Source organism: Trachurus japonicus, chromosome 19, assembly GCF_045865225.1.
Source record: "Trachurus japonicus isolate A0001 chromosome 19, Traja_1.0".
Lineage (NCBI taxonomy): Eukaryota > Metazoa > Chordata > Actinopteri > Carangiformes > Carangidae > Trachurus > Trachurus japonicus.
In genome coordinates, this window is record NC_140925.1 from 6,661,887 (window position 1) to 6,688,891 (window position 27,005).

A 27,005-nucleotide genomic window follows, 5' to 3' on the forward strand; every position below is an offset into this window, starting at 1 on the left:
CTGATTTAAGCTTCTTTTTTTTCTTCTGTTTCTTGCATGTTATAAAGAGTTACCTGATCAATAAACTGATAGGGGATATTCTTCCTATATCTGAGAGTCAACAGGGGCAAACTGGAAACACAGGGAGAGAGTGGGATGCAACAAAGGCTGCATCAAACGGTGCACACTTTGGTGACAGTTTAAGATCCTTAATTGTCTAGGTCTTGTTTGTCTTAATTGACAACGAGGGCAGCACATACGTTTTCACCACTTATTAATAATTCTACAGATATTGTTATTGTTGTATGTAGCTGTACGCAAGTGAAACAGTTACTGTCCCATCCAGAAAGAAAGAAAGCGACAGACAACAGACCTTTGTTAATCTATCATTAATTTATTTAAAAACAAAATCTAATAATAATAATAATAATAATGCCAATTGTGCTTTGCTTTGAGAAGCAATAACAAAAAAGTGACATTGTTTTTTTGTTTTTTTTTAGTAGCTGGTGATTCTTCTCATAGCAACCACAAGTTTTCTCTCCACTTGTGTGTGTGTATTTTTTTCTTTTAAGTTACAATCTACAGCGTTCTCACAGGTTTCTACATGAAATAATTCGTTAACATGCACAAAAACACAACAACAACAACAAAAAAACACAACCAAAGAACACTACAGTGCATTCAAAAGGCACCTGCTCCCCAGATACAGGCAATGTATTACTTTTTTTTTTTTTTATTCTACAAAGTCGTACATACATAGTTGTTGTTGTTGTAGCGGGATGTTGCAGCTTCAGTAGCGGTGAGTCTCAACAACCCCGCCCCAACGAGCAGTTCATAAAAACTATAGATCACATCTGTACCGATTCTACTGAGTGAGTACTCGACAATATCACACGCTGACCTTTTTTGTGGGACAGATGAGATACATTCAAGAGGTAACAACTTTTATATCTCCTACCTACACCAACAACTGTTTTTGCTCATCCACATTAACTCACACTAAGATTGTAAAATACAATTCGCAGATTTAAGCAAAGTTCACATTGAAGAGTCGATGATTAAAGGCGATCAGAGATAACATGCAGTACAGTACGTATAGTGGTTTTAGTCCTGGCGGGAGAGGGGAGAGGGGAGAGGAGGGGGGAGGGGGTGCTAAACGGATCTCATGGGCTCAGAAATGCTTTCAGTGTCAGTGAACACAGGTTTCTTTCTGTGCTTAACATCACATTCCCACTTCAATAACATACTTTTCTGTTCCGTCAACATGCTGCGGGCACCATTTATCAGTCCACAAACAGGTAACCTTATTATTTCTTACACAGATTTGAAAATGCTGCATTAAAATATGCAGAGTTTTAATATTAAATAAAGCTGTATGATCAGAAAAAGCATTTTTAAGTTAATTTTAACAAGCAGCGTTGGAGACCATTGTCAACTCCTTCAGTATAAATATTCTTTTTTTTCTTCTTTTTTTTTATACCCAATCCCCACTTTTGTTTCCATTTTTTCACATTGTCAGTCTGAGGTGCTGGGTTTGCGGCCCATCCAGTCGATTCATCAGACTTCCTTTAACCTTTTCAAACACACACACTTCCTCCTTTTTTTTTTTTCCCCCCCATCAGCTTTGTCTCACACACTTGCATTAAACAGAACGTTAACCCTTTCTGTTCACGATTAGATGTCGAATTCAACAAATCAGACCAGAGTCCTGTTGTGTTACTAAGTTATATAAAACTGCACCTAAATGTGCAGTGACTATTAGGTTTTAATTTCACTCATGTTTTACTTTGGTAGTTTTGTTATTAATTTCCATCGTTAGCACATTTCTGTTACAGGAGAGTTTCACGAATTGAATGAACAGGATCTACTTACAGGTAGACAGACTGTGTGTGTTTAAACTACATTTGTAGAATACGGTTTTGAAAAGCTAAGACGTAGTAAGAGGTGAAATATTATCTTAACGGAGAAAAAACGTATAGGTAAACCTGACAGTAAACGCTGACAGCATAACTTCTGCTGCTGCTGCTCACGGCAGTCTAAACATAGAAGTAAACAACTCAACAGAGAAAAATGTCCTCCTTTTGCTTTTTACAAAAAGTTTCTCGACTATACAACAGACACAACACCTGGTTCTCACGAATAGCCAACTTTCTCACAAACTGACCTACTGTTGAAATGAATTACACGGTGGACTCTGCAGTTCCTTTGACGAATGCCCAACCAGCAAAAGCTGCTTTCTCAGCACTGGCGCTATAAAGGCTTTATACTGTGTCTAAATTATACAGGAAAAAAAAAAAGAAAAAAAAAAAATCCAAAACCTCTGCCGCTGTCCCTAAAAAGCTTGACCAAAGAGTTTCTGAGCTCGTTGCTGCATTTGAACCTAAATGGATGTGATGGCTGGTATTAGGTATTTTCTTAAGTGCTGTGCTATGTAACATTCATTGAAAAGTGAAAATGGTGTTGCGCAAAAACACAAAGATCAAAGTCACTCTTCATCAAAACGCGTGATGAAATGTGTAACTGAATGCACTTAAATGTTAGTGGTTTAAATGCACTTTTAACTGTACGCTCGTGACTTTAGGCTTCGACTACACTTTGAACAGCTCTGTTTCATGTTTGTTAATAATTGTTTGAATAGCTGAACTGGTATTCTACTTATTGTTTTGATATTTTAAACCAGTAAATCTGCGGAGTAACTGACCATAACTTGATTTGATTTTTACAAATATTTTTGTAGATGAAAATTTGGATATGTACGCATTAGCAGGGGACACTGCATTATTTTCTATTTTATTTTCTTATATTAGTTCATTTGTTGACAACAGAGTGCTTGTATTTAAATGCACTGCATATGAGAGGTTTTGCTTTTGTGGCTTATGTACAGGAATTTGTTCTTGAAATTTCATCACACTACTTTTTGTTTTCTACTGTATAATAACATAGTGCACTGGAGAGAATACTGCAGTTTTACAAACAAGCAGAAAGAGTCAACATAAAAAAATCTTTGTTGTTGGCTATGTTTACCATTATTTTCTATGCATATTTTGCTCGTTAACTTGTATAGACGAAAGGCAGCTTGTTTTGTTTAGATGCTGTAAAAGTTAATTTTTATTGACTAACCTGCTTCAGTTTTTTTTTTTTTGATTGTTTAAAATCTTGATCATATTAAAACCTCTCGACGTCACTGGTAAAGTTCACAAAGAGGGGAGTGACTCCTAGAAGTACCTCTTCAAAGTAACAATACATGTGTTTTTATCAGCTGCACAGTTCTAAGACAGGGAGTCGTAGACTGGAACGAAAAAAGAAAAAAAAAAAAAGAAAAAAGGGAAGACTGGCTTCAAGTCTCTTCCAGCTAACGGCTAACAGTTAGCGGCTTTTACGTGAAGGCACTTCCTGGTAAAGCTTTCCACAGAGTAGCACCTGGGATTGTTTAGAAGTAACCAGTAGAAGCCCTTTATTGGAAGGAGCCTGGGGTCTGAGCTGGTCTGAAAGGTGTCTTGGTCACAGCAGTGTAAAACCTAAGATGTACTGCAGGAGTTTGTTCCGATTGGCCTGAGGTAGAAAGGTGCTGCTCAGCTCCAGAGTGGTCACCTTGTTCTCTCTCCTCTCCTTTAGGACCTACAGTACAGGAAGACGACAACACAGGAAGAACCACTTAGCGAAGGAACCTGAACTGGTGAAATGCATTTCAATAATTTTCAAATTTATCATTTTAATTTTTTTATTTCACGCTCTTACCCCAAGCTCTTTGAATGTCCTCACTGTGTTCTTCACCAGGTAATGGGTCGCACTTTCACCTGCAAATGAAGAACATCGATTACAAAGGATTCAGAGAGAAATTTTCAATTTGTTATCAAGGTCCACGTCTCTGGAATCAGCTACCTGACTATCTGAAAAAAAAAATAATTTAACATCATTTAAAAAGGCTCTCAAAAAGTACCTCATCAGTTAAACCATGTACCATCAAACATGATAAGACATTTATTGTCACGTTTTTCTTTTTTTTCCATCCATGTATGTATTTTTCCTTACTTCCTTATATCTACTGTTTAATCACTTACTTTTCTACTTATTTTTCGTTATTGTTTAATTTAGTGTTAAGTTCTTGTTTTTAACCTGTAACAAATTTGGTTTTTGAATATGTGGGTGAGGTTTTTATACAAGCCCTTTTTTGGGTTTCATACCTCCCCTTTGCACATCCCAGTCATGATGATTGTCCATGCTGTTTTAAATGATATGTCCGTGCAAAATAAATAAATAAATAAATAAATCATACTTAGGAAAAATGTCCCTAGTTACTTCATTACGTAATCTGCAGTGAATTTGATAAATTCATTTTTTGGATCTGAGTTATTTTTGTCCTGGGACCCGAGTCAGTCCACACTTCTGTCTTGGGTCAGTACATTAGCTCCAGTACTTATGGTTTAATACACAGGGCTCTATTTTAGTTATATATATTTATAAGTGCATGGTCCTAAGTGCACGGAGCTTATGCACTTAGGGTGTGTCCTAGAGTAACACGTCCAGGTGGATGGATCAAGAGATGAACTCAGTCTCTTAATTAATTATGGGTCTTTTAATTGTCCCTTTCCCCATCATTTTTCCCATTCCCTGAGGAAAACTGAATAAGGCTTTAAAACGTATTTTCCAAGAATCCAAAGAAGACTGAGGAGCCTCTCTTACACAATGTGCAGACAGTGCCTTTAATTCGTTAGGCTGAATAATGAATGTGCATGAGCAGGTTTGTGGTGCTACATCATCATTGTTACCGTAAGCAGCCACTCCTCTCTCTGTGCGCGTGAGCAGGTATCTGAAGAGCCTCCCGGTGTAGTCGGACTCGGCCATGGGCTGACTCAGACTGTGGACGAAGATGGCGGCCCCGCTGTAGGCCTCCAGCACTGGGCTGAGCAGTCGCTGAAGGAAGATGAAGAACTCCTGGTGCTCTGCGGAAACGCTCACCTGAATCAAACAAACAAAAGGGATAGTTCAACATTTTGGCAAATTGGCCCATTGCCATAATCCCTAAAGTCATAGCAGTAGGTTCGTTTCCTTTAACTGTTGGTGCAAGCTGTTTTTAGAACGGCGGAGCAGAGCCGTGAGCTGCTCAGAGCTACGCTGCCGAGGCTAATGGGATTTCTTGGTTTCCCTCATCAAACTCATCAAATACACAATCCAACAACTCCAAAACGCTCTGGTGGACAAGTTGTGACCTGCACATTCACCACGCTATGAGATAATAACAGAACATTATGAGACAGAGTTGTTTTAGAGGTAAATTCATGCAAAACCATCGATGCATGTTGCCTTCAGGGACAGTTTTTCAGCAAGCAGTCTCTGAATTTTTCAAAATGTTGAACTATCCCTTAAAGTTTCTAAGTCAGACCTTCAGGTAGCGATCTCTCTGCTCCTCTCCAAAGTCACTGTCCTCATCCTCCTCGTCACTTCTCCAGGACAGGGGCTCTGGGAACTTTTTGGGCCACGGTTCATCTGTGGGGCTGGGGCTCAGCTCCTCCTGGTCCTCCTGACACACAAATAAAAAAATTTGACCATCTGAGTGATGGAAAGTCCCACTTCTGATTATACTTCCAACACAGGTCACAGTGGTTACTGCCATCTTTAGGGTTAGTGTTTGTGTGTAAACTGACCTCTGCTACGTACAGGACTCCATACTGGATCAGCCGGGTCACTGCATCATGGAGAACTTGGTAAATGGTCAGGCAAGGCTGTGGAGTGGAGAAGGGGAGAGACAGGGAAACATGAAAAAATGTTTAGCTCCGTTATCTCTTAAAATCTCAGCCAAAAACAGCTAACACGTGATCAGATGTGAATTTCAACAGTAAGACCCTGAATACCTTGAAACCCTTGACTGAAGCTGCCAATAAGTTATCATTTACCATTTTCAGATAAATAATAAATACAAGAATTTAACGTTGTACTATTTTACAATTACTATTTACTACTACAAGAAACACTGGCACTAAGTATAGCATTTTCTTCCTAAATGTCTTACTACATGACCCATTATGAACAGTTTACACAGTCCACTAAAGTGGTGAGAGACGGTGGGACTTACAGGTGCCACTGCCACCTCATTGATAAGGAAGTGGGAGAGCCCGGCAGCCTTACGGATGAGTCTCTCCTGACTGAGAAGGAGGCTACTGTGACCACCGGACTGATTACTGGACTCTGACTCCACGACCAGCTCCCGCTGCAGTGACAGGATGCTGCAGGCTGGAGGAACATGAATGATGACAGGAATTTAGCGCAGGAATAAACTGTAACGTCTCGGACTGGGGGGGGATGCAAATCTCATCGGCTAATCTGCATATTTCTTTCAAAAGCATTGCAGCAATGTTATCTAGGTAAAAGGGGCAGAGGAAGAGGAAGAGTTTGTGACACTGATCAAGAACAAAATGTCTCAACGTACCAATGATTGCATCAGAAATAAAGACGTGGAAAAGGCCATTGCTGTAGAAGTTGAGCTCGAATAGCGCTGGCACGGTTTGGCTGGGGGCGATGGTGAACTCTCCGTTGCGATTTGCACTGCTGGTCACGTTGACACAGTTCCCCAGGAGGTGGAGGGCGCGCATGACTACATCCTCAGAGTTCCCTGAAAAGCCCAGGTCGAAGTCTCGTGAGAGGATCTCCTCTTTCATGTTGAAGAAATCTTCCACCAACTTAGACAGCGCCACCCCCTGGAGCGAAGAGGAGGAGAAACAAGCTCAGAAAACCTGCATGACACTAGTGACTCCATAAACTAATTAGAAGCCAAGATTCAGCAAAACAAAAACTTTGGCTTAAGTTAGTTATATGCAGCTCTTGCCAATTCCTAAGGACAAGAAGACGGTTTCTGCTAATCGTTTCCACTGCCACGCACTTACATCAGTGAGCCTGCAGAGGGCAGAGGCCCGCCACTAATGTACAGAGATGATGAGAGTGAACGCAGGAAGGGAGAGAGAGCTCTAACAGAGGGAGACACTCATCTCCACCATGCAGGTGTATGAGACATCTGGGTCACCTTGATGTGAGAAAGGGAGTGTGATGAGCATGAGGGAGGTGAACGGGGGGGGGGGGGGGGGGGGGGCAAGAAGGAAAGAAAAAAAGGAGGAGGAAGAAGAGGAAGATGTGAGGAACAGAAGATGAGATAGAGGAGAAATGTAAAACAGCCAGACGTACCTGTCGGTGTCTGTACAGCAGCAGACAGGCCACAATGTGGGTGGACATGATCGCTGATGACTTATTAGCCGCTGTGGGGTACATACAGAAGACGGCATCATGAGAAACACACAACCAACACACAACAGTAACATAATATCACAGCAAGAACAGTCTTAATTGTGCAGGGAGCTCATAACTCTGATTTTATAATATAATATGATATAATATGAATTCATGCAGCTCTCCACATTTTAAAAATGGTAGTATCTAAACCTTTGTATTTTTCTTTATTTCTAAGACAATAACAACCAGCCAGGCGTCACTGATGACAGATAATATTGACATAATTGGGGATGAGAGTTTCTTTCAAGAATCACAGGAATTTAAAAGATCCAAAAGAGTTGATTATATTGATCACATATTAGCGAGGAAGAGAAAACAATATAATATAATATATGTGTGTCCAAGGACAAAGGTTAAAAGTGACCACTTTGATCTTAGCGCAGGTTCAAGGGTGTAGAGCATTAGTGAGCACTGGTACTGCATTCCTCGCTCTCCTGCTTCTCTATCCTCCCCTTCATCCTATTGGTTCAAAACAACATGCCATCCAGCTGGAGGCTCTGTGATTGGCCGAGCGTTTTTAAAGGGGGAGAAAGAAAAAAAAAAGAAAGAAAGCAGCTGAATGAGCTGGGGAGAACCGGTTTGCGTAGTGCCACCCTGGGGCAAAACGCCTTGAGTGATGTGAAGCGGATGGACTGTAGCGGTGCTGTGTTGGATTTCAATTAAAGAGGCAGCATGATGGATGGCGTTTCACGAGAGCTGCCTTTTCTCTACTTAGCAGGTGCACTTTTAACACGAGATGAAAAGGAGAGCCATGTGCTGATAAAAGATGAGGGGGGGGTTGCAGCACAGAGCAGGAACCATGTGCTCTGACCATTTCCTTGTGGGTTTTGCGGTAGCTCAACATTACATTACATCGTCTCTAATCAATATAGAAAAATCATTTGATGTTGTGACGGTGAATTTCTTACTGAAGAGGACGTGCTTGGCCAAATTGTTGATGAGTTGTCGTCTGAAGATGTCTTCGGGCAGCTCTCTGTTCATCTGCTCCTCCTGGCCCTCGAATAGCTGAGCATCAGGCCTGAAATAATAACAGTTAACAGCTTAACATGTACAGTACACACACACACACACACACACTCTGACAACTGTTTCATTGTCTTGACTTACTGTAAGATCGTGTGCAAAATTTCAAAAGGTGGTTTTGATGTCACAACAAACACCGGCTCATTTCCCTCATCAGTTCCCTTATTTCACTTTTGTACCACTGAGGCTTTATAGTAAATATGCTGTGACCCATCATAAGCTCTAATGATTAACAAAAGTATACATTTTGATCTTTTATTAACATGACTGTAGAGACTCTCTGACTGTAAATACAGGGGCACAAACAAGGCATCAACCTGTGTTACTACTTTTCTGCACAGTATCTGCAACCACATTGTTCCTTGTGTTTTAAATGAGCACAAGTCTGAACTAAAGTACAACTCATATCTTGTAAATGTTAATAATTAATTATCAATTTACCACTACTGTATGTGGCCATTTCTGGGATACAAAAGACAGGAGTGTTACTTGATGTGCTGATCATGTTAATCATGTTAGTTTTATTATGAAGGGACGGGGCTGAACTGAAGTGACCCCATACTGCTGATGAAGTCTAGCGCTGTGCTCAGATGTCAGATAGTCTTCTATCTTGACCACGCTGTGAATTAGCAAGAGGGAGAAGTGTGGAAACGAGAGCTCATGATGTTACAGGTGCAGGTGCACTTCAAGGAGGACGGTTTCCAGTGACGTTTAGGGAGTGTATGTGTGTGTGTGTGTGTGTGTGTGTGTTTCCACTTACTGTGCAGAAATGATGGTGGGCATCAAGGTGTGTTCCAGGGACTCTGGTGGTGGAATATGGCGACTTCTCTGAGTGCCCAGGTATTCCTTTATTTAATACAGACAAAGTTCAACACTTTAAACCAGTATTTACAGTATCTGGCACCAATGATTACAGTTTTTCATTTTCAAGTAATAGATGTGACCGTCATAGCAGCACTTCTATTGGGATATTGGATCTGAGATCAGTCACCTTCAAGGAGAAAGGCTGGTTGAAGTCAACTCTGACACAGCCGTAGTTCTTCCTCAGCATCCTGAACACGCCACACGCTATCCCCCACAAACTCTCATTCTTCTTGGGCTTCCCCTGGAGGGAGAAGAGTTGTTACTAAATATGAAGTATTTTCATTAATTACTTAAAATAATTAAACACCTCTATTCCCTTATTTCCCTTGTAAGTCATAAATTAAATTTCACTGAGTGAATGAGTGTGTGTTTTTCTTTGGATGACAAAGCAAAAGTGCACACAAACAAGAGGCACCATCCAAGCACTTACCAGCTGCTCACTGTTGTAGTTGCCCTCGATAATGCGGTCATACGAGATGCCAACTGGCACCACCAGTACATCTGGGATGGAACCAGTGCGCAACGTGTCTACCACAATAGACAGCATGCCTGCACGTGCTGTGGACGGCTTGCCGCTGCGGGAGCGGGTACCCTCCAGGTAGACCTCCAAAAACTGCTGCTGACGCAACAACTCCTCTGTGTACTGAAGGACAACGGAGAGAGAAAGGGCAGGGACAGGGTGAGGAGAGGTGAGACGAAAGTGGCACTAGATTCTAGGAGTAAGACAAATGCTGTGTGTAAAGGTCATAACTCGTATGTCTGCAAAATCTTTGACAATGATACACAAAATTGACTCTTTTTTACAAGGTGGAGGTCGAGTAAAGTCAAGGCTGTGCAGCTGCTGTACAGTACATGCATTGCATTCTGAACACAGGTTAAATAAGGGTGGTGGTCACCGACAGCTCGACCCCCCCCCCCCATCACATTGCAAAAACAGGGCACGTGCCAGAGAAGACGTGGGGTGCAATGGTATCCTCCTGAGTACAGTGTGTACACAGCTGTCTCTTGCTATGTAGACACTTTTGAGGAGAGACACTTTGTCCTGAAATAGCCTCTGGGCTCTGGCATTTAGAGTAAGCTGTGAGGAGGACAGACATTCGGGTATGGCTTTCACTGGTGCTGCCAGACTTAGAAATGCACAGTCCTTTTTTTTTCTTTCTTTTCTTTTAACTCCTTGATCTTCTGCCTTTGGAGGAGTTTGGCTAATTACATTTCTGTGAGCGACAGAGGACTGCCAGAATGAAATCTTATCTTCTATCGCAGCAAAGTTCTGCTCGGTCCACTTTCCATAATTGCAGCAGCAAACTTGTATACTCTGTTTGGCAGGATGTGTGGTAAACTATAGCAGCACAATGAGCAATGGAAGTACAATGGGATAAAATAGGGTCATCATTTCTGACAGCTGCCCACGTCTCCAGCTGATAACGCTTATCTCACAGGGACAATACAAACTTATAGGGAGGGAAAGGACACAGCCTGTTTTACTTCCATTATGCTCAACTCCCTCCCACAAACTCAATACACAGTATTCAACAGCTATTCTTCGTTCTGATAGACTGGTACAATTAAGAAAATTCATTAAGCTGCCAAGTTATTTGTACAAAGAACACTTAGTCCTCATGCTACAAGCAGCTTATGATAATAACACAGTATTAATATTTACATTAACAGTCTTTTACATTAGTTCTACTTCACATTTTCTCATTAGCTGAGGCTTGTTAAGCCCCATTATCCAAATGCTAGCGCTGAGTAAAAGGTTCAGATTCCAGTTTTAATCAGCCTCTAATTTCTAATGCAGCCCGCTCAAAAAAAGCTTGTACCCCCAGTGCTTTTCTCAAAAACATAAGGATGAAAGTACATTTCAACACGTGTCACAGTTGGAAAGGCTTTAGTGTTTGCACTGACACTGCAAAAAACACAACATATTTGGAAAGTTGAAAGGCCACTTATGACAGTGTATACCAATAGTCTAGTTACTGACAATGGATTCAAGTGAAGAAAACCTATAAGATTAGAATAGAAAGAGAAAAACATCACATAACAACAAGAGCTTTTAACTCTCCCTGTCCATCACTCAGGAATGAAAAGAGCGCAGAGGAGAAAAGCATGAAGACAACCTGCAGTTACATAACGACGCATTATAAACACAAAGAACCCAGACCCACAAGCAATAACTGAATTCAGGGATATTATGTAAACCAGACTTTTACTTGAAAAGACAAATAGACTCAGGGGGGACTTACTGCGTGTAAAAGGGATCTGTACAAAACATCTTTCTTCCCATCTCCTGTCTCCTCCATTCTCCGCCTTATGAAGAACCCTCCCAGTTTACGGATCAGAGTGCTGCAAAGGTGAAAAAAAAAAGAAGTTTGCATCTACACATTTTCTGCCATTGCGTCTAGATTTCTACTAATTTTAGTACTGAATTTGTCAGTTTTATATCTTACTATGACATTCCCTTTCAGTGTGTTTTCAAAAACATTTCTCACATCTTTATTTCCTTTCCCCCCCCTCTCCTGTACCCTGGTTCAGTTTGATACCATAACCACCTTTAAGAAGAATTTGATCCCGTCTTAACCCCGAAAGCATGAGGTGGGAAATTTTGTATTTCTGTTGTATTAAATAAAGATGGATCTGGTTAATACTCTCCTCTATCATTAATACCCTTGTACCGTAGAGGATCAGTGTGCTTGGAGGCAGTTTAAGATAAAACTGTTGTCAGGACAGCTGTCTGGCTATTTAAATTCCCTAAATGTAAAAACCAGTGCTTTAGTTAATCTGATGTTCCTCTGTGGTCTATTTCCAGGGAATTCCCTTTCTTCCGATATCAAACTCATTTTTGTCTTTTCACCTACAGAAAACAGAAATGTGCTTGATTTCTAGATCAAACTTGACACAAAGCTGCATGGGCCTTTTACCTGAGGATGGGGATGCTTAGGTTGTTTCCAGCGGCGATGTGCGGGGCTTTGATGTTGTGACAGAACAGGATCAAGGTGATGAGCAGGTAGTCGATGTGGGATTTGTGAACGGGGAGGAAGACCATGGGCACATTTTGCTGTAAAGACAAGATAAAGACGATTCTTAAATAACCACAAGCCATTACTCGATGCAAAAAGAACCTGCATTTGATGTGTCAGAATTATTTATTCCCTGAAATCTGATCTAATATCATGTAATGTATCCATGGGAAATGTGTTAGCTGTGAAAAATGTATGACTATTTGCAAAGAAAGCACTTTTCTCTGTGTGTGTGTGTGTTTGTGTGTGTGTGTGTGCACTTCTTACTGACCTCTGTAGCAGCTTTTTTGACCATTTCCAGCTGACCTTTATGGATCTGGATGCTCCAGAAGAAACCATTAAACAGCCTGAGGAGGACCCATCCTGTCATCCTAAACCACAAGAAAAACAAAGATATAGAAAACAAACAAGGGTTATGTTAATGTGCAGTGATATTCCAATGGGTACGGATTAATTAATCAGTAGCTGAGGTAAATCTTGTTGTACGTGTTGTACCTGATGAAGGCTGGAGAGATGTTGGCTACCATCTCCTGGAGGAAGGCCCTGGCTTTCTGCTTCACTTTACTGACAGCTTTGTGCTCCTGGCCAGACTGGCTGGCTGCAGCATCCAAATCCGTGGCTACCTGCTCAATAGCCGTCTCAACCCTGCAAGCAACAAAAGCAATTCACAAACATGATGCTGCATTTTCCGGTCGCGCAAATGCCGGGTTTCTCTTATCAAAGGACACTTCATCTCCAGCTGCTATTACTGAAGTGTTTTCACTTCCTGTATTAGAAAGACAGGAGGTTTACTCACGTCACATGTCTTTATTATAACTCAGCATGCTCCAGATAAGAGTTTTCCTGCAAATATCTCATGTTACATTGACTCTTACCTGCTATTGTTGAGCACATTGTCCACCACGTTCCTGGTGAACATGTCCTTGTTGACATCTCGCTCCATAACGAACAGCACATAGCTCAGCCTGCGTGCCAGCCAGCCCCGCTGTCTGCATGAGCACATATACATACAGGGGTCAAAGAATAGGAGGATAATAGTAAGGAGGAACGTGTGAAACATCAATCTGTGAAGAACACACCTCAATTTTGTCTCACACACACACACAAACATGCACAAACATGAAACAGCAGGTACAAGTAGTGAACTCGCCAGTTAAAGAAATGACTCCCAGTGGTGTTTGGTTACACAGATTTCCTGACAATTTACCAGCAACCAGAGAGAAGACTGACACATCCATTACCTTGAGGTTTCACAACAATGAGGAAGGCTGCGTTAAAAGTCAGTTAACGCGATACTGATACTGATGTGCAAGACAAAAATAAACAATACTAACTTATCCACATTGATTACAGCCTATCTTGTCTCCAGGATGTCTCTATCTACATGTGCTAACACAAAGCAGAAAAAAACAAATCATTAATTTATTTCAGCTGCAATTTGGTCCATGATGATAAATGCATCTTCATTAAGGTGGTCATATCTATATAGGATAGGATTTAGTTGTATTGTTTGCGTTTGAGGCATCAAGATGTGTTTTTGTGTGTTGCTTGCTAAGGTCAGTCATTGGATGCATGTGTCCAGTGTCCACTGACAAATAATTTAAATTATTCATCAGTCTACCTTTCCACTGCTTCACAGATCAGTCCTCTTGACATATTATACACAGGCTGTTAGGAAGGCCAGTCCTTGTCTGTGATATATATTCTATCCCTTGCAGGAGGAGTTTCAGCTCTTGCTCTTGTTGCGAAGGGCAATTAAAGAGTCATCAGATGTCAAAGCAAAGCAACATGGAAAAGGTAAAAGCCTGGTATTGATGTGTATATTCAATAGCTGAATATGTTCCTCTTGCCAGGCCAATGGACTGCACGGAAATACTATTGTAAGGAAGTGATGCTGTAGCGACAGATTTGGGGGTGGTTACCTGGTGTGGGTCTCATTGATGTAGATGACATTGCGTAAGCCCAGAGATGGAATACTGGGGTTGAACAACTTCTCCTGCAACGTAACAAAAGACAATCACTAACAGGTAGAAATAAACTTGAAAACATCAAAATAATTTCACTTCACAGCCTTCGAAACACCGACGGGTTCAAGAAATATGTTCATGATGAGGGAAGTGTCAATAGCATCTTTTAGGCAAACACCAAGCAGGGTTTTCAGTCTGATGATGCAAATATTATGAAAACAACCAAACTGTTGCAAATCTTGCATCTTAGAAAATGTGCAGATTGTTTCTCCAAACTTCATTTAAATGTTCAATAGATTACAGCCAATGAACGACACTAAAATTGTAATTGGCAGGTGCTGTCTAGAGCGTATTGATCTCTTTATTTTTAACAATAGGGAAAAACAGTTAACCGGACGTAAGTAAGGCCCAGCAAATAAACTCATGTTAGAGTTAATTAGCTGCGGTGTAACATTACCCAGCTCTGTGGTGTGCAGGAGTGGCAGCAGCGGCCGACAAAGGGCCTCTTTCTGTTCAGCAGACCCTCCTTCCACGTGCTGGTAACACAGCGCAGGACTGAGGGGCTGGTGCTGCGGTCCTTGAAAACAAAGCCAAACACAAAAAGTCAGTGAGTGAAGGTAAAGGAAACACACACCACACACACATCAAAGGGGCCTGTTCTATATACGCACATGCAGCGCTAAGACAAGATTAAACGGCTATGATCTGACAAGACGTGCATTGCAACGCTGCTGATCCTATAATGGCATTACGAAGATGAAGAGTTGATCTGGGTCTGGTGTGGCTTACCGAGTCATCGTTGGGATGTTTCCAGCGGTTACACCATTGTTCTCCATTGTTGACCTGCAGCAACAAGCCGTCTGACATCTCCATGTTCTCTGCTGTCCTTTACTCTCCCTCCAGATCACACACCACTAGCTGGTAAGCTGTCAAGACACAGAAATATCATCAGATATCATATATGTGAAATCATTTCAGACAGTGCACTAACTCTAGCAAACAATAGCTACCACTATTGTAGATGGAGCGCTCCAACATCTGCTCCCAGATGTCACACCAGCCTTAAGATCTTACAACGAGAGCTAAATAAAGAACTGTGAGCCCCACCCACATGATGCATCACCCTGCTATTATGAGGTGGTACCCAAACACCTGCTTGTTCCAGTTAGGCCTGATTTTCCAAGTACTGTCATGGTCACATTGTTTCATTTATCCCTACTGTAAATATCCTCAGTACATTTTACTGGCTTGTCTGCTGTGGTTCGAATACCTGACAACAATACATACAATACATACACACTATACACAGCTATTATGCAACCACAAGGCCTGGATTCACTTAAACTGGTTTTACCTTTTGCGTGATCCTTTTTAGGACATGTCATTTGTTGAAGTCTTTGTCAGGTTTTGGTTGCACTTCCTCTTTTGAACTATTATAAATACAAGGGTGCTTGAATTCACAAGCGGGCAAAGACTTCCTCATTTTAACAACCACAAAAACATCTTCAGACATCAAACAACTGACTTGACACATGTTATTGCAACAAAAGCAAAACAGTAAACACAGAAGCTGCAGTTACATTACACTTAAAGGTTGCCTGCTGTGAGTTCTCAGTGTTTAATTTGATGAACTTTTCTGAATCTGATGCGCCAAACTGTCAAAATAATGTCTCCAAATCATGGCTGGGATGTTTTTTAATGTTAATTCTGAGGCCACCATAACAGTAAGTAATGTGTAGTATAAGGTTTAAGTACAGTAATTACCAAACAATGGTACTTCTAGGATACTGTAACATACATCTTTGGCTAATGGCTTCCAAAATAGAAATAGCAAGGGGAAGCCCTTTCACTTGTCTAACAAAGAATGTTTTTATCTCTATCTGTGACATTTTCTTTAGACTTATTAGTACTATTGGTTTATTTATTTTTGTTTTAGTTTAGTTACATAACATTTGTTCGACTGATTTTCTGAGGATGAAAATTCAATTTCAGGTCATTATTTGACCTGCACTGACAACACTAACACAACCTACAGTGTGCAGGTTATTGTCTTGCTGACCCTTTGTCACGATGGAGGTGTGCAGAACCATTGGGCCCCAAATACCTGCCAACACAATAAAAACATTGCTGTGGTCTGCCTGTGGTTTCCCTGTTGTTTTCTGTCAATCTATAAGCAGGTTACCGAGGTGGTCTGACACACTGGACTTGGTTTGTTTATTCCCCCGTTCTAAACATTTCAGTGTTTTTGTAAAGACACTTCTCTGAAACCATGTGTAGTAATGGCTACAGGCCAGAACTGACACATGCATCTTTAGATAACGATAAGACTTTATCTTCTACCAACACGTTACCTGTAATATCTACCAGTGCACTTTAATCAGGTCAGGCTTCATATAGGTCAGGCTTCATATAGGTTTAAAAACTACTGAAAACAAAGTCAAAAGTTTCATGACAGGGATTATTTATAACAGAGAACTGAAGCCGCTGCTTTACTAGACCATTTGCAAATTAACAATAAATGCCAGATTGTCTAGTGTCCTATAATACAAGGTGCACAGACAGTGCAAAAGTAATTAACAGAAAACACTGCAGCTAGTGCCCCTCATTAGTTTGGAAATAGGTTAGTGAGTCATTCTATGAATGAAGGCTCTCACTTGTTGTACAGCAAGTGCATCAGTTAAGGGACAGTGAGTGCAGCCCAATCTTTTTTCTTTTTTTCTTTTTTGAATAATAAGCCCAAAGGACACGGCTGACGTGCATTCCTCTTGACAAAAATGTTCCTGTCTAACCGGTGTCCAGCAGTGAGTGAATAGATGCACTTTGAACTGCTGTCTTCTTGTAGTGTAGTGGTGGAAGCAGCTAGGTGATATGCACACTGATGAGGGAAACTGGGTTTGGGTGAATGACCGGGAGTACTACACTTGATGGGGTGACTTTGTTGGAAGCATAACAAAGAAGATGAAGAATGAGAAGCAGTGGGTATTAGGTAACAGGTGATGATAGCCTGAATAAGACACTAATGTTTCCATGCAAGTAAAATAGACTGACAATTGTACTGTAATATTAAGAGACGATAATATTGTCACTTTTCTGTTTTAAATGATTACGTGAAATCCATTTTAAATCATATCCAATCCCAAGAGTGTGATCAAGTTTGCTGCTTATTAGGAATGCACCAGTAATGCTGCTTTTGAAGCACATACCAGCAGTATTAATCCTCCGGCATCAGCTGATATAGGCTAGGCTTGGATCATCTTTACACACAGGCACACATTAAGAAAACAACGGCTTTAAGATTAGGATTACTCGATCCCGATACCATTTCCGCTATATAAGGATAATAAAGATGCCACAATCTGACAGCGATCTATTCATAGTGGTCAAATATCCGCATTCATTTTTAAAGCTATTGTCAGGGTTAGGGTGGGGTGGGGTGGGATGGGGGGTGGTCAGCCCATCTTCAAAACAATCAGATTTAATTTTTTCCCCCTATAACCCAGAGAATCACCCCTATTCATAAACACTGCACACGACTAGGCTAATCCGTCTCACACGCTGTAAGCATCGGCTGCCTGCCTGCAAGCTGTCTGCAATAAGCAGGTCAAACAGGAGAAGTCTCTGTGTGACAGATGGGGTGTGCAAATAACTAGCAGCGCAGACAACAATGACACAGTCGGGGCAGCCCTAATGTACTGTAATGTCTCGTTTTATGGATAAAGCTGCACATCTCCACATATATATATATATAAAAAAAATCTGGTTAGGAAGCTTTCATGATAAGTTACTAAACCAAAACCATGCCCTAAAGCGGTATTTTTCTATCACTGCCTGCCTCTCATTCCTCTCTGCACACTGCATGGCATGCTGCCGAGCACGACTCACGGTGAAGTCCATTTAACGTTAGCCCTGACGCTGGATAGCCTAGTTAGTTACTTATAAGTAAGCGGTTAACGTTAATTTAATTTGTACTAATGAAGCAGACATGGCTTCGTCAAGGTTAGATGCAGACAGGGTCCCATTAAATTAACTTAAACGAAGGGTCCTCCTCATGAACTCAATGTCGATGTAAAGTTAACCGGGGCTAACGTCACATTGAAGCACTCGAATCAGCCCTAATGTAGCTTTTTCTTTTTAAATTATTATTATTTTTTTTATCACTGGTCATAAACGTGTTCACGGCGAGGTTTAGCTAACATCACAAAGCAGCCACTGTTTCCATGACAATAACCGCGCGGCGTTAGAAACTAGAGTTACTTGTAACGTTAACACATTGGCGAGGTAAGCTAGCAACTAGCTCGATTTAGCCGGGTATCTCCGGAGAGCGAAATCTCACTTACCTTGAATATTGTGTTACGCTGACTCATATCTCAAAAATAAACCCCACGTCGACTAAATTGCGGCCAGTAGTTAAAGGGCTCCAATGCCCTTGAGTCTACATAGGCTAGCTAGCTGCTGGCTGCTCCTCTCTCCTCTGAAGGCTCTGGCTCTGACAGAGGGAGAGATGTGTGACAAGAGGAAGGAGGGAGGCAGCGTTGTTGTTTTGGGACAGCGGCCAAGTGCCGACAAACGTAGTTCAGCCAGCAGCCTGTGGAGGGCACTGGGCCGGCCACCACCACCAGCCCCCCCCCGCTCACCACATCATCTTAGAACCACAACCAACTGGGAATTGTGTTTCTTTATTGTCTGGAACAGCTGGATTAAACATGTCTGTGTTTTTGGTTACAGATTAAATATATTTATTATGGGTGTTTTAGTGTGAGGTCGATGATGGTCGTGCTTTCGAAATAAGCTTTTATTTAGAGCAGAACTGAAACAAAAAAAAGAGGTTTTAACAAGCAACATTTGGCAAAACGCAAGCACATACCAATTAAGTAAATAAATAAATAAATTTGAGGTAAAAAACTGTAATTGAAAACACAGTTTTAGTGCGTCCTCTCGTGGTCATATATTTAGATTGCATCCTCCTAGTCTACGGCCTGCATCCATGTTATTGGACCGTACCACTGTTTGGGAGGGGCGCGTTCATAACTTTAAGGATTACTTTGGGGGAACAGTAGGCTACGCTATGGGAATGAAATAAAAAAAATATTGCTATTGAACGGGTATCTAAATAGTTGCCACGATTACTCAACTGATGTCTGTGTTAACCGATTTTTATGATACTGCTACAATGGAGTCACCCATGACGACAGCTATAATGGTAGGGTCTCAGACGTTCTATTTCCTTCGATTATATCAAGCTAGCGGCAGCCATGAGGTGAGCCACACATTTGTTGTTTAAATGTCTCTTTGTTCTTCACGAATAGTTGTAGGGTTGTTGAGTTCGTTATTTCGAACAAGAGGGGCAGGGTGGTTCCGGTCCATTTGGAGTGAATCCCCTCCTTTTCAACCAGACTGTGCATAGGGCCTGTGTTTGGTATGCTAACGTAGCTCTAACCTAGCTAACAACGTAAGTTAATCAGGACATGTCACAACACAACACGTTAGTGAAATACGCCACAGGTCTTTTGCGGCGAATCAGCTGACAATAACATGGTGTTTTGTTTTACAGTGATTGTCATTGTTAGCCTAACAAGCTGGTCATATATAAACTAAATTGATATAGGGCTTGTAATAGGCAGTCGCACACTCGCATCAACACAACATTCACCTGTCTACTACCTGCAATGAAAACTGATGATTGCCATTTGACAAACGAACGACACACTTGTGTACGAGGAGGAGGAAAACATTAGATGTCTGAGATCATTAAACATCATATGGATACTAAGGAGTACTTTAACTAATTTAGACAGGCGGTTGCATCGTGTAATTAAATGCCAAATGAGCTTGCACTAGTACAGCCTAATGTCATCCAATAACAAAGGTATAGATAGATAGATAGATAGATAGATAGATAGATAGATAGATAGATAGATAGATAGATAGATGAGTTTATTTGTCCTTTCCAAGGAAATTTGTTTTCACCATTTCGTACAGAGCGGCCTCGAGAAGTGCAACTTACATACATTAACATACATTCCCACATTTCATACACCTCAATTACATAGAGACATAAGAACATTAAAAAAAGCATAAGACCCCGCACCCCACATTTACATGTGTTTCTGGTAGAATACCATACCTGATATTGAGTAAGCTTACTTGTCAATAAACATTTCTTGTAGCACTAAAGGGAATGAGCATTGCAGCCAGAAACTTAACATACTTTAGTTCAGTCTGAAACCTGGCTCTCACTTACTTAGTGGGGTGATTTTTAGTAAACATAAAAACTACATAGAGAGAGGTCTGACATTTATGCAAATAGATGAAATGCCAAATTACTGAGATGGTACCACTTTCTAGAATAGATTCTGTTTGATCACTATGTATATATCATGTCCTGCAAATTTAACTAACATTTTCTTTGTCTGTCCAGCATGCTCAGGCTCCAGAAGCGCTTGGCCTCCAGCGTCTTGCGCTGTGGCAAGAAGAAAGTTTGGCTCGACCCCAACGAGACCAACGAGATTGCCAATGCAAACTCTCGTGAGTTTTTTGTTTTGTTTTGCCATAGACAGGGGTCTCTCTGTAGATTTATGATCTGAACTCACTGAAAATGCTCATCCTCTGCCTTTTTATCTAATTATATTTATGCTACAGGCCAGCAGATTCGAAAACTGGTTAAGGATGGCTTGATCATCAGGAAACCTGTGACAGTTCACTCCCGTGCTCGCTGCCGCAAGAACACACTGGCACGTCGCAAGGGACGTCACACTGGATACGGTACGTAATGGCTTCATAAGTAATGTTACTTTCCATTTAAAACACATCACTTCAACGTACAAGGTGCCATTATCTTATAAAGTCAACACAGGGTATTTTGTTAATTTCATAATTTGCTTACCACTTTCTTTCTGCCCTTAGGTAAGAGAAAGGGTACAGCCAATGCTCGTATGCCAGAAAAGCTGACGTGGATGAGGCGCATGAGAATCCTGCGTCGTCTTCTCCGTCGCTACAGGGAGTCCAAGAAAATTGACAGGCACATGTGAGTATGAACTTTGGCACTTTGCTCCACATCATGAACAACAAAGTGCAGTTTGAATTTCAGTTTCAAGAAGAGATCTTCGTCTTTGAGCCACTCTGACAAATTTTCTGTTTCCTCCAGGTACCACAGTCTGTACCTGAGGGCTAAGGGTAATGTCTTCAAGAACAAACGCATCCTGATGGAGCACATCCACAAACTGAAGGCAGATAAGGCTCGCAAGAAGCTTCTAGCGTAAGTTCTTGTTACAATTTTATTCACTGGAGCTTTCCGGATAAAGTCTGTGTCTCTAATGTCGCACATCAATTTCACAATTTCATAGTGAACTAATTTTCCTCCGTCCCCACCTTCCTTTACTTATTCAGTGACCAGGCTGAGGCTCGCCGCTCAAAGACAAAGGAAGCCCGCAAACGCAGAGAAGAGCGCCTCCTGGCCAAGAAAGAAGAGATCATCAAGAACCTGTCAAAGGAGGAGGAAACTGCAAAGAAGTGAATCTAATCTGAAATGTATTGTCAAATTCCTCTTTTTGTTGTTAATAAATTTGAATAAAAAGTAACTGTCAGTGCTCTGTGATTGCTATTGTCTGTCTTGGTATTCAGTGACCTGACATAAGAGGATGAAAGATGCAGTGGAGTAGCACACTGTTGTTGTAACATCCTCTAGTGTATGGCAATAAACTGCAGTTTTGGTGAACTTTTCCTGAGGATTTATGTTTCCATGTTTTCATGTCAGTATCTGAGTTTAAAGCTCAACAAAATAAGATGATAAAGGCCTTTCCAAACATGGCCCTTAACTTTTATTGTGTGTTAGTGAAGGAATTTGTTTATGGCTAAGAAGGAGCTGCACTTTACTGATAGTGCCCTCGATAGGCCAACAGGTGGCAGCACAGCACAAGTACCAAACTTAGATGTCTACGTTTCATCCAGATGTGTGAGACGTAAAATGTTTCTTCCGATTTGATAATTGGCTGAATAATCTGTGTTGCCACTTGTTGCAGGATTCACACTTTTACCTTTTCTATGACCAGCAGTGTCCTGTCAGACTCGTACAGTTTTGGGGCAAGAGAATATTGACAATGGATACAGGAGGTGAAAAAAATGAAAGCATTTCATAGTGATTAGTGATTTATTCAAACTTTAGGAAAACCTTAATCAGTTTATCCTGCTATTTGTGTATTGCTAGGGTGTAACTGCAACAGTTTTACTACTCTGTTGACATAAATCTTTTATGAAGCACTTTCAAAAACATCCATATATGTAGTGGTTACTCCTTTGCTGAGGCAACTATGATGGAAGTTTGCTAATCAGAGTTTTCTTTTTATGTTAGACGTTCACTTTTTTCCCTGTCAACCACCACTTCAAGTCAACATCCACACTTTTAAGAGCATACACGGTTTGGTGCTGTACAAACCTCTCCCCATGCTGCATTAAAAAAAAAGATTATCTATCAATATTTAATACACTTTCCTGGCACGTTAAAACAAAATTAATCAAAAACAATGTCAGTAAAGTGATTAATTTCAATGTGGACTAATGAATTATTGTCTATTGCTAATTTTTTTCCCCATACTGGCACAGATGAACCCAAACAACAAGTTAATTTCTCTATTGAATAATCTTTGACTATGAACTATTTTCTCCACTTCACTTTTTCCATGCCAGCAGGTAACAAAGCCATGCAGAGCAGCCGAAACAGCTGGATCACAGCAACCACCTGTGCAGCTGCATGCTCCAGTCATTCAGGCGTTTCCACTTCCTGCTCAGGCCTTGAAGGAGTCTTGTCTTTCATGATCCCAGGAGAAAAGTGTGACTGAAGTGTTTGCAGACGCATTCATCGCTAACTGGTGCAGACAGGCTGCTGTGTGTGTGTGTGTGTGTGACAGAGAGAGTTAGGGGAATTCTCCTCAGGTCTATGCAAAGCAGATTATATTCAGCAATGCAGAGCATAATGGAAATCACACTTTTGTTTTAACGGCTTGAATGTCATGATAGCTGATGGATATAATTTATGTAGATGGGTAGATTAATGACATATTATGGTCTAGACATATAAAATACACTTAAGTATTAAGGGTAGTATTAACTTCTGTTTGTGTTTCACTTAGAATCATGCATAAACAATAGGCCACTCGACTCGCGCTTTAGAGGCTGACAGTGAAGAGCCTTCATGTTTAAAATCTGGGTTTCAAAGGCCTTGAGGAGTTGCAATGAAGGCTTACACAGCATAATGCATCTGCTTACCTTGACACCCTGATTTAATTTTGTTGCACAGTGGCTTCACTTACTGTTATCCTACTAAGAATGCAGTTTTCCTGAATGCAATCATCGCTGCAGTGCATCTGCAGCAGGCGGCGTTGGTGTACGTATACTGTATATAAAGACAAAACCAGCCGTGTAAATCAATGGGAGATCTACAGAAAGATGTTGCAGGGATTACTGAAGGAGAAAACAGGCTTTGTGCAGTGGGGCCATTTTGTGGCTCAGTTAATGTATTTCTTCATTACCAGGAGGCACTCCTATTTCCTGAAGCGTGAGCCTTAATGGGATTAGATAAGGAGAGGAATATGATCTGAAATGAAGCAGCGCTCTTTATTACACTTGGCCTTCAACCCAGGCAAAACAAATGGAGCAAACTCCTGAGTTCAGGAGATCTTTAATAACAATTGAGAAGAGGAGATGAAAGTAATTACAGGAAGATTATTTTTGAACGTGAAAACACTTAGCCTATCTAACATATGAAAGAATTACCCCTGCACATGCTAGTTGATGACCTCATTTATAGCCTACTGTGTTGGGCTGGGCCTTGATGAGAAGCTATAATTCCTAACCTACCAACAGAAGTCACATAGTTACTGTAATCTTCTTCTCTATCTTTCTTATCCTTCTCATAACTATCATAAATATTTTTTTTTATTGATTTACTCTTTTCTCGCAGTGTCATTTCATTCACCCCAAGTTAATTCTTTGCTTTCGTTCATAAATGAGATTTCCTCTCTTGAGGAAAGGCGCAAGAGGCACTGGTTTTTATATATTTTTTAAAGCTCTTTCAGGCAAATTACCATTGTATGTAGCAAATATGTTGGAATGGAACTTGGTACTTACATGACCCGTTCAGCTGAACTGCTGCTACTCAAAGTTCCTCGAGTCTATACGAGTATTGGCAAGACTGCCTTTTGTTATGATGCTCCTAGCTCTTGGAACGCGTTACAGCACATCCTGAGATTGGACGCGCTCCCTTCCGTCACTGAGTTTAGGTACTTGGTCATGGATAACTGTGTTTCCATTTGTAGCTGTTTCAGATGACTGTCTTTCTTGTTTCTTGTTAACTGTAGGCTATATTGTCATGTAATCACTTCAAATGACTGTAACCACTGTCAATATTTTTAATTGGTTTGGAAACTCGATGACATTGAAAATGAGGGCAACCTCAATGTCTCTCGAGAATAAATAAAGGTTATAAGATGACACCATAAGAGAGTGTGGGGATGATTCAGGAAGTGGAATTCTCTCCCTCTAATGTTTGTCTATCTTCTAGGAGCTGATTGAAAGAGGGACTGATACTGTGATACTCAGTGATACTGATCACAGATCAGTCGGACAGTGTTATCAGATCTGATGTCCAGATAAACGTCTTTCTTAAAACCCTGGTCTTGCGCTTTTACACTTTTACAGAGCTTCACACTCGTCCCGTTAACTGCTCAGTGCTTAAACACAACTAAAATCAAAGAACTCAATAGATCTCAAAGAATGATAGTCAAGGGCGTCTTGAAAAGGTTATAACATTAATATACAAGAGGAATGATATCACTATAGTTTCTCGGATCAGTGAATGAGTGGTTTGGTCACAATGAACTTGGCAGCCTCTAATTAACTGAATCATTTTCACTATAAATTATTAATTTTAAGGCTTTTTTTCTTTTTGTCAGCTGCATGATGAGGAGCAAAAGCTGAATGCACATCATTAGACTATACATGGTCGAATCAGCCCTGTAAAACACATGCTTATTAGTTTGTGCTGGTTGTTCTGGACTTAAGATGTAATATACAATATATTTAATATTTATAATGTAGGTTGATACATATACGCTGCTGAACAAACGACCTACGGGGCATCTTTTTTTACAGTACACCCTCACAGGGCAGTGAGCATGGATGAAGAAGTGCCATGTTTTTGCTGTTTCTGCCTCCATTGTTTTGGTTGATATTAAAGCAGAAGTAAGTGATCCAGTGGTTTTGGCTAACTTCCTGTCAGCCGATGGCGTTAGCAGTCCCCGCCCTCGTCCCTACGTCACCACATTCACGCGCATCCCTTGGCTGCACACACAGAGAGGACCGCCCCTTTATGCCGTTCTCTCTCCTCATTGGATAAAGGTTGTAGGATACAAGGAAAGTTTTCTCCTCGGCTTACAGCAGAGCAGAGTGACTGACAGTCAGACCCGTGTTTCGGACCAAACACTCTATATATGTGATTGCCGTCGGAAGATAGAACTATTTAAGACTTATATTAACACAAATATTCCACTTACTTCTGCTTTAATACCTACCTGGGTTATTATCAATCGATAATCGGTCCATTTTCAGATGTTGTGTCTTTTACTTGACGTTCTTCTCTATTCTTCTCTTCTGTGGCAGTCCCTTTGCTTTAAACAAGAAAAACATATATTCATTTTCACTTAGCTGCCAGTTCCCACCTTATTTGACATCTTTTATTTCCTCTTCTTTGACTATCTCTTTCTTTGCTTGCCCTTTTCTCCATTTCTCCCCACAGGTAACTTCTGAACTCTTTTCTGTCTTCATAGATAGAGCGCTTAAGGAACAAGTTGGCTTTAATAAGGTGCAGCCATGCTCATCTGTTTCGCCAGGTACTGCGTGTAAAAATCTCATTATTTTCCCAATCACTGAGTTATTGGGGTGTCGAGATTTATTACATTTCAGACATGTGAGATACAAAAGATGCAGACAGCGAGTTGAGTTCAGCAAATTGCCGTCTCCCCTTCGGCACACGAGGAAGGGCGGAAGTTCATGACTGTTGACGAGTTGTATAGCATGAAAATAACCTCCCCGCTTATCCTGTAGATAAGCAAGCAAGAAGGGGAGGGGAGGGCAGTCATTTGCTAGTTAGTTAAGCTTTATAGCTGCACGCACTCAGCACTGGGGAGGGAAAGAAGAGGGGTGAAAAGAAGGGGAAGTAAGAATAAAGGCAAAGGAAGGAGGGAGGAGAAGAGCATAGATGTATTTTCAGCCAGAGAGTGCTGCATCCCTAAGTAAGGATATTATTATAGCATGAGAGCCACAGACATAGGACTCCATCGTAGGCTCTCTGGAGTACAGCAGCAGCTTATAGTGCAGCATGGAGGAACATTTCATCTTTACTCGACAGTTGCTGTCTGAGCAAGTGGGGTTTTCAATTAAATAACAATTTCCTTGGTTTTGCAGAGCAGTGATCGAAATGCATCGGTGTCGCCGTGCCACTAATTTGTATTTTTGTGTGCGTGGTCATGTAGATCAGCGGCAGCCACCACAGAGTCCTCCTTTCAGTTTCATCAGCAGTTCAGACTACAACAGAATTGAATTATTCTGGTTTTGAAAAAGGGAAAATAACAAAAAAGGCAGATTCATATTCTCATTCACCCGCCTTCAGGACCTCACTTGCTTTGTGGGGACAGTTTACGGTCATGTGGCATTGCAGGTTCTTTTTTTAAAATGTGCTGCACCATGGCAAATTTCCCTCACTGTATCAAAGTTTAAAGTTATGCGGAGGCAGACTGAAGGAAGTGGCTGCAGAAGTGAATTGCGTGCAAAACGTCAGCAAAACTAAAAGCACTGAAGGTACACGCAAGTTCACAGTTGTGGT

The 27,005-nt window shown here is 41.0% G+C and overlaps 2 protein-coding genes across 2 annotated transcripts; one reads left to right on the forward strand and one right to left on the reverse strand.

Moving 5' to 3' along the window:
• Window positions 1-352: 352 nt before the first annotated feature.
• gpam (glycerol-3-phosphate acyltransferase, mitochondrial) lies at window positions 353-18,689 on the reverse strand. Its single transcript, XM_085761611.1, has 21 exons — window positions 18,469-18,689; window positions 14,921-15,057; window positions 14,589-14,708; window positions 14,087-14,160; window positions 13,040-13,153; window positions 12,660-12,809; window positions 12,436-12,535; window positions 12,066-12,202; window positions 11,391-11,490; window positions 9,578-9,790; window positions 9,275-9,388; window positions 9,044-9,129; window positions 8,169-8,278; window positions 7,156-7,226; window positions 6,407-6,674; window positions 6,053-6,210; window positions 5,625-5,702; window positions 5,363-5,500; window positions 4,749-4,938; window positions 3,718-3,776; window positions 353-3,597 (listed from the first exon to the last, which is right to left on the reverse strand). Exons 2-21 carry the CDS (start codon window positions 15,002-15,004, stop codon window positions 3,481-3,483), a joined length of 2,481 nt encoding a protein of 826 aa, XP_085617737.1. The 5' UTR covers window positions 15,005-15,057; window positions 18,469-18,689; the 3' UTR covers window positions 353-3,480.
• A 666-nt stretch (window positions 18,690-19,355) lies between these two features.
• On the forward strand, window positions 19,356-21,704 carry LOC146967272 (large ribosomal subunit protein eL19-like). Its single transcript, XM_085761613.1, has 6 exons — window positions 19,356-19,388; window positions 20,550-20,656; window positions 20,771-20,893; window positions 21,035-21,155; window positions 21,276-21,386; window positions 21,518-21,704. The coding sequence occupies exons 1-6, from the start codon at window positions 19,384-19,386 to the stop codon at window positions 21,642-21,644; spliced, it is 594 nt and encodes a 197-aa protein (XP_085617739.1). The 5' UTR covers window positions 19,356-19,383; the 3' UTR covers window positions 21,645-21,704.
• The last annotated feature ends 5,301 nt before the right edge of the window (window positions 21,705-27,005 follow it).

What these genes read in the sequence shown, in the direction of transcription:
- gpam (XM_085761611.1), bottom strand. Translation starts at nt 15,004, where the DNA reads ATGGAGATGTCAGACGGCTTGTTGCTGCAGGTCAACAATGGAGAACAA. An exon ending in CCCACCATCATTTCTGCACA is followed by an intron (nt 8,279 to 9,043) that starts GTAAGTGGAAAC and finishes TTATTATTTCAG; the next exon opens with GCCTGATGCTCAGCTATTCG. An exon ending in AGAGAGATCGCTACCTGAAG is followed by an intron (nt 4,939 to 5,362) that starts GTCTGACTTAGA and finishes TGTTTGATTCAG; the next exon opens with GTGAGCGTTTCCGCAGAGCA.
- LOC146967272 (XM_085761613.1), top strand. An exon ending in GGGACGTCACACTGGATACG is followed by an intron (nt 20,894 to 21,034) that starts GTACGTAATGGC and finishes TTCTGCCCTTAG; the next exon opens with GTAAGAGAAAGGGTACAGCC. An exon ending in AAGAAAATTGACAGGCACAT is followed by an intron (nt 21,156 to 21,275) that starts GTGAGTATGAAC and finishes TGTTTCCTCCAG; the next exon opens with GTACCACAGTCTGTACCTGA.